Source organism: Erigeron canadensis, chromosome 6 (assembly GCF_010389155.1).
Source record: "Erigeron canadensis isolate Cc75 chromosome 6, C_canadensis_v1, whole genome shotgun sequence".
NCBI classification, from domain to species: domain Eukaryota; kingdom Viridiplantae; phylum Streptophyta; class Magnoliopsida; order Asterales; family Asteraceae; genus Erigeron; species Erigeron canadensis.
Genome location: NC_057766.1, coordinates 43,705,636 through 43,713,788, shown reverse-complemented (window position 1 = coordinate 43,713,788; position 8,153 = coordinate 43,705,636). Strand labels below are relative to the sequence as shown.

Genomic DNA, 8,153 nt, shown 5'->3' with positions numbered 1-8,153 from the left:
ATGTGGATTATTGTAGTTCTATCAGTTCTTTTCTTATTTGTGTTAAACACTCTTGTTTATTAATCAAAGTGTGTCATTCATCTGGCTATTTCTATGTTTCTGGTATTATTTCTTCATGGTATCAGAGACAGGTTCCGAAATCTTTATTTGTTTTCTATGATTCCGCAGTTATTTATGCAAAATACATATATATCTATACATATTTAAAATCAAAAACCCTAAATAACATATTTATCAAAATCGTTTCTATATATACATATATATATATATATATACAAAGAAATATTTACATATACGTATACAAAACCTATATCTAAAATCTCTTTTGATATTACCGTTTTTTGTTACTGCTCGTGTTAGGGTTTGGATCTGTTATAGATCTTGAATCTTGCACTGGTAGCAGTATACTATCAAGGTTCAAATCTAATCTTAGATTAGGGTTTGTACTTGATTCTCTCTCTTTATTTTCTTGGAGAACATTGTTGCCTGGTTTATGTCCCTTATCTGGTTATTGGAATTAATGTTGGAGACCCCACTGTAAGTTGTCTATCCTACCCATCTAGTAGCAAGTTGTTTCTTGCTTGGAGTGCTCTGAGTAAGGAAAGCTTGGCCTATCAGTTGGGAACCTTCTTTTATTGTTTATCTGTGTTCTTATTTGACTCTTGCTATGTCTATCTCTGTCTATTGTGAAGTTGTTGTTGAAGTGTCTAGAGTTGTTATCAAGTTCTATGTAAAGTTTGATTAATCTACTTATCTCTTCTTGTTTTCTCTATTATTGTTATCCTAACACTTTCTTTGGTAGAAGAGAGGGTCCCTGAGTATACCTGTCTTGGCACCTAAGTGTCCTTGAATCTGGCCTCTGCTCTTGCACCCTTTAGGTGTGTTCTTTCATTGTCTTTTGTCTCTGTTGTTGTTATATTTTTTGTTGTTGTGTGTTTTTGTGTCTGCTGCTCTTTTTTGTATCTATGGCTGATTATGATGATGGTGAGGAAAGACCCAACTTGGATGGTTTTGAACATGATGTTAATGTGTTTGGTACTCTTATTAGTAAACTTGACTTTGGTGACCCTTTGTATCTGCATGCTAGTGACACCACTAGAACACCCTTAATTAACTTGAAACTAAAAGGAACTGAGAACTATAGGGTGTGGTCTTGTGCTATGGAACTTGCTCTTGAAACTAAAAATAAGATTGGATTCATAAATGGAACCTGTGAGAGACCTGTTAACAATGAAGTTTTGGGAAGACAATGGGATAGGTGCAATTATGTGGTTTTGTCTTGGATTTTAAGTTCTGTTTCTGAAGAAGTCTATCTTGGTCAAATCTTTTCTAAAGACGTTGCCACTGTGTGGCAAGAGTTAAAAAAAACTTATGACAAAGTTGATGGGTCAATTATCTTTAACTTGCATCACAAAATTCATTCCTTGAGTCAAAATGGCAGTCCTATCTCTGATTATTATCATAAGCTTAACTCCTTGTGGAGACAATATGATGCTCTTACCAAACTTCCCACATGTGTGTGCAATGCTTCTGCTGAAATTAAAACCTATAATCAAAATTTGAAAGTGATGCAATTCTTAATGGGGTTGGATGAAATTTATGTGCCTGTCAGAAGTCAATTGTTGATTAGAGTCCCTCTCCCCACTATGAAAACTGCCTTTGCTATCATTTCTAGGGAGGAGTCACATAGGGGAATTCACTCTGGTGACTCTAACCAAAAACCTCAAAACAGTGCCTTTGTTGCTAGATCTTTTAATAACAGGAAAGGAACAAGTAAAGGGTAGGGTAATTCTAATTGGAACCAGAATTCACAAAACTCTCAAAACAATTTTCATCCTCAAAACAGTTTTAATCATCAACACTCTTTCAATCCTCAATCTAGAGGCCCAAACCTTTCTCTGAAATGTGATAATTGTCATAGATTTGGTCACACCAAAGACAGATGTTATTCTTTAACTGGAAATCCTAATAATCATACCAAGAGACTTGTTTATCAAAACCTTGTGAGAAATTCTGCTAATCATTCTAGTGTTATTGATCATCAACATCCCAAGCCTTCTCCATCTACTACCACTGGTGCTGGTACTTCTAGCACACCGTTCAGTGATGAACAACTCTCTTATCTCATGACTATGCTTGGTGAAAAGTCATCTAAACCTGCCCATTCCAACATGGCAGGTACTTTCTTCAACTCTAATAGCTTTTTTAATGCTAATTTTAGCAGATTTTTCTGCTTCAACTCTTCTAATTCCAACTCACCCACCAAATCTTCTTGGATAAATGATTCAGGTGCTACACAACATATGACTTGTTGTGAGCATTTGTTGTTTAATGTTGTGGATGTATCTAAACTTGGAATGAATGTTGGTCACCCTAATGGCACTCAAGCCAGAGTTCTTAAAATTGGGAATTTGAAACTTTCAAATAACATCACTCTTTTTAATGTCCTTTATGTTCCTGAATACTGTGTTAATCTTCTTTTTGTGCATAACTTGGCTAGAGATAGCAGATTATTTGTTACTTTTGATGAGCATGTGTTATATTCAGGATTTGAAGACAAAATCCCTTCTGGGGACTGGTAGAGAGGCTGGTGGCCTCTATCTCTTTGATGGAAACATCAAAGGTGAGACTGCCAAGTCCCATAATTCTGTTGTCTCTACTTGTTATGTTTCTGTTAACACTTGGCATCACAGACTTGGTCACCCTGCTGACCAAGTTTTGCACATTTTGCAAAATCAACTTGATATCAATAGAAACCCTAATACCTCTCCTTGTGACATCTGCCATAAGGCAAAGAAGATAAGGGAACCCTTTCCCCTTAGTGATCATCAAAGCAATGCTTTAGGTGATCTCATTCACCTTGATCTTTGGGGACCTAACAAGGTCCAAAGCAAAGAAGGTTTTAGATATTTCTTGACCATTGTTGATGACTTCTTAAGGGCTGTGTGGGTATTTTTGCTAAAATCTAAGGATGAAACCTTTGAAACAATTGTTAACTTCCACAGTTTGATCAAAAATCAATTCAAGACTTGTATTAAGACCTTGAGATCTGATAATGGAACTGAATTCCTTAATCATAAAATGAACCAATTCACCACTCAAAATGGTATTTCACACCAAACTTCTTGCTCTTATACCCCACAGCAAAATGGAATTGCTGAGAGGAAACATAGGCATCTGCTTAATGTGTCTAGATCCCTTATGTTTCAAGGGGGGATTCCTCTAAACATGTGGTCTGAATGTGTTCTAACTGCTACTTTTCTCATTAACAGGTTACCCTCTTCTGTCCTTGGTGGTAAATCTCCTTATGAGACGGTTTTTAATTCTAAACCTAATCTTTCCTTTTTGAGAGTCTTTGGTTGTCTCTGTTTTGCCACTATCTTAAATAATTATGACAAATTCAGTTCTAGGTCAAATAAATGTGTCTTTATTGGATACTCTGAAAATAAGAAAGCCTATAAACTTCTTTGTCTTGAATCAAAAAACATCCTTTATTCAAGGGATGTTAAATTTTATGAACACATCTTTCCTTTTAAGGACAATAATGTGGAGTGTACTAGTGACACTCCTACTGTTACTCATTTAAACTTCTTTAATAACTTTTTTGATGACCAAGACTCTCCAAGCCCCAATGATGAAAGGAGAGGTACCCCATATGGTGATGGCAGTAGTCTTGGGGTTCCTGGTAGTACTTATAGAGCTGCCAGAAGTGATTCTGGTAGCACACTTAGAGCTGCTACTCCCAATGACACCTCTGCAACACCCATTGAGGAAAATCACAATTCTGAGGGCAATCACATCTTAAACAATGATATTTCTACATCTCATGAGGGTCATCAAACCATTCAAAATCCTGTCCCTGGACCTAGAAGGTCTGGCAGAACTATTAGACAACCCAAAAGTCTTGATGATTATGTGCTTACTTCTAAAAACAAACATAGTATCACTCACTTTGTTAACTATGCAAAATTGAATGCTGAAAATTTGTGCTTTGTGTCAAACTTAAACAAACTGATTGAACCTAAATCTTTTGAAGATGCTTGCAAGAACCCTTTATGGGTAGATGCAATGAATACTGAAATTGAGGCTCTATACAAGAACAATACTTGGATTCTCACACATCTTCCTAATAACAGAAAACCCATTGGATGTAAATGGGTTTACAAAATCAAATACAAGTCCAATGGTGAAGTTGATAGGTATAAGGCTAGATTAGTTGCTAAGGGGTATGACCAAAGGGCTGGAATTGACTTTGAGGAGACTTTCTCTCCTGTTGTGAAAATGGTTACAATAAGATGCTTGATCTCTATTGTTGTGCAAAATAGTTGGCCTATTTTTCAACTTGATGTTAATAATGCATTTCTATATGGTGATCTTGTTGAAGATGTTTACATGCTTCCTCCTCCTGGATATCATTCTGTTTCTGATCCTAGGGTTTGTAAGCTTGTAAAGTCCTTATATGGACTTAAGCAAGCTCCTAGGAAATGGAATGAAAAACTTACATGCTCTTTAATTGAAAATGGCTTTGTTCAGAGTAGAAGTGATTACTCTCTGTACACTAAAATTTTTGGTAAAAACTTTGTGGCATTACTTGTTTATGTGGATGACATTATCATCACTGGTAACTGCATGGATGAAATTGAAAAGTGTAAGAAGTTTTTTAAATCTAAATTCTCCATTAAAGACTTAGGAAAACTTAGATACTTCCTTGGAATTGAAGTGTTGGATTGCAATGGTAGTATTTGTATGTCACAGAGAAATTATTGCTTAGATCTCTTATCTGAGTTTGGGTTACTTGGTTGTAAACCAACCCAAACTCCCATTGAATCTAATCTTGTGCTTGAAAATGACAAAATGGATGATCCTCCTTTGAACAACATAACTGAATATCAGAAGCTTGTAGGTAAGCTCATCTATCTCACTCTTACTAGACCTGACATTGCATACTCTGTGCACATCCTTAGTCAATTCATGCATGATCCTCATGAATCTCATTTGAGACTTACAATGAGAGTTATGAGATACTTAAAGGTGTCACCTGGTAAGGGCATTCTCTTTAAAAGAGATGTCAGTCTATCCCTATCTGCCTATGTTGACTCTGATTGGGCCAAGAAGACAACTGCCAGGAAGAGTATCACTGGATACATTCTCTTCCTAGGTAGTTGTCTTATCTCTTGGAAAAGCAAAAAACAGCACACCATTTCTAGATCTTCTGCAGAAGCAGAATTCAGAGCTCTGGGTGAAGTAACATGTGAAATTATGTGGGTTTTGAAAATCTTGGAAGAACTGGGCATTCGAAAATCCAGTTCTGTTAATGTCCACTGTGATAGTAAGGTTGCATTGCAAATTGCAACCAATCCTGTTTTTCATGAGAAGACAAAACATTTTGAAATAGACTTGTTTTTTATTCGTGAAAAAATTCTTCAAGGTGTTATTGAAACTGTTAAAGTTACTTCAGAGGAAAACATTTCTGACATCTTCACAAAAGGCCTACCCTTGTATCAACACAAGAAATTGTGTGATCAACTTGGGCTATATGATCCCTTTTCAGTATCAAGCTGAGGAGGGGTGTTAACTTGACAGCTTGATATTACACAACTTATTTTTGGTTGTTTAGTTATATGTAGGAATAAATTGAAGGGCTATATTGACAAAGAGAAGAAAGAAGTATGCTGGAGGACTAAAAGTGACAAGAGGAAGAAGAAGAGGGTGCAGATTGATTGTTGATGCTTATATATACTGGAAGCTGCCCAGATTAGGGTTCTTACAACACACAAAAACCCTTTTTTGCCGTTTATGACCGTTACTCACAATACCTAGTTATCACCCATATTCATCATGTAATCTGGTTATGTATTGCTGGTGTATTTGTCCCTTAATCTTTCATTATTGATGTGGATTATTGTAGTTCTATCAGTTCTTTTCTTATTTGTGTTAAACACTCTTGTTTATTAATCAAAGTGTGTCATTCATCTGACTATTTCTATGTTTCTGGTATTATTTCTTCAGTTATATATAGCTAGAAGACCCTTTGGAGTAAGAATAATGGGAAATGATATCCCCACAACAAAAATTAATCATCCACAACACATGTATATATTCTGCTGCATAGTGTACAATTATGTAAAACAATGATTGTTGTAAATGACTAATTTGTGTTGTGAGGATATCACTTCCTACAAATAATAGCTTTTCTAAATAGAAAATGAACTTACCATAGCAGAAATAAAATAAAAAACATGAAAGAAGCATAAAAACCATCAAGTTAATTAAAGTAACACTCGCTTGCGCGCAATAACATATATAGTCACTCTAATTGGAGATGACATAGACACTGATATCAAGTTAGTGTTTTTCCTTTCTTTTCGTGTATTAAAATCTACTACTCAAAGTCAAAGTAAAAGTCTTATGCTAAAGAATTTCCACAGACGACCAAAGAATTTTAGTTTGGAAGCAGATTAATTCGCCATGAATGGTGGAATCCAAAGCTATGTTTAGGAGTATAAATTGTCACAATTCGAACACCAATTCACTCAACCAAATTCACTTCACACAACAATTATCAATATATATATATATATATATATATATATATCACGATTACTTTTAAATCATTATATTAAATTCATAGCAATTTTGTGTTCTCATCAATAATGAAATCGTCAAATTTGCTCAAGAGTCTTTTAGTTTACATAGTTATTTTCGTTTTTTCCATTCAAGTGACACTCGGTAAATATATACCATTATATCTAGTAGTAATTCTTGTTCAAATGTTACTTTCATATACTTATTGTTTTATTTTTCTATATATATTTTAATGGTAACGGATATATATATATATAAAAAGTATTTATTCTTGGGGAATTTGTGATTATAGGAAACAACATAATAGCATGTGAGAATCTGAACAAGGATTCCTGTGCCTTTGCCGTATCATCAAGCGGAAAGCGTTGTGTGCTTGAGAAAAACGTTCGTAGGAGCGGAAAGGAGGTGTTCGTATGTAGTACCTCACAAATTGATACCGATAAGTTGACGAATTGGATTGAAAGCAACGAATGCTTAGAGGCATGCGGTCTTGAGCGTAATGTACTAGGGATCTCATCCGACTCCCTTCTTGAGCCGCGGTTCTTGCAAAAACTTTGCTCAACTCGATGTTACAATGGTTGTCCCAACATTGTTGATCTTTACTTTAATCTTGCCGTTGGTGAAGGTAAACTAATTAACTGTAACATTTGACATTTTTTTTTGTGTGAATTACTATACTATTTAAAATAAAAATGTTCTTGCATATTGATCATGACTTTCACATGATAAAATCTAAAAAAAAAAAAAAGAAGAAGAAGAAAAGTACACATGATTATGATCATATAAAATCTACCACCTCTTGCGGCGGTGGTGGCAATGGCGGTGGTGATTTAATGACGACAACGGTGGTGGCGGTGACGCGTGATGGTGGTGAGTGACGGTAGAGGCGGTGACGAGACATGTAGGTTATTGATATAATTTGGTTTTGATGAAATGTTGAAGCTTAAAATGTTAAAGAAAAACTATTTGTTTTATTTAATAAAAATGAAAGTTAAGTCCTTAGATTGAGAAAGAAAACTCATTGAATACATGATTTTTACAACAGTAACTCTTTTAGTTAATGTGAAAATGTGTAATAAAGTATGTTCTGTTTTGCTATTTTGAAAGGTACATATTTGCCGAGCCTTTGCCAAGCACAAGGGGATAACAAAAGAAGAGGAATGATTGAGATCAAAAGCTTGGGCTACGTTGCTCCCGGGCCCATGGTGTCTGCAAAACTTACCGATGATGGATCACCAAGCATGGCACCGTCTCCTTACGGTCCCTATAATTAGTTATTCACTATTCACTATACTAGAATAGGCTAAGCCTATACATTTGAAGTATAATGTGCTCATATTTTCTAGTCTTCACTCATCCTCAAATAAGTGTTATTCATACACAAAGATTGTTGTTTAGTTTCTGATTCAAAGTGGTATTCATACTTATTATACGATAATGTTAGTATATTAAATAGATTGGCATGTCTTTTGTAGTCATGCTATATTCTTGATGCTATGGCTGTTGCACGTTGTTTGTGCTATCATTAGTTGTTTTACCTAAGAAATATTTTTTAGGTGGATCAGATT

The 8,153-nt window shown here is 35.1% G+C and overlaps 1 protein-coding gene across 1 annotated transcript; it reads left to right on the top strand.

Annotated features, from left to right (window-relative positions):
* The first annotated feature begins 6,520 nt into the window (after window positions 1-6,520).
* On the top strand, window positions 6,521-8,017 carry LOC122605610. Its single transcript, XM_043778571.1, has 3 exons — window positions 6,521-6,729; window positions 6,878-7,210; window positions 7,693-8,017. The coding sequence occupies exons 1-3, from the start codon at window positions 6,654-6,656 to the stop codon at window positions 7,857-7,859; spliced, it is 576 nt and encodes a 191-aa protein (XP_043634506.1). The 5' UTR covers window positions 6,521-6,653; the 3' UTR covers window positions 7,860-8,017.
* The last annotated feature ends 136 nt before the right edge of the window (window positions 8,018-8,153 follow it).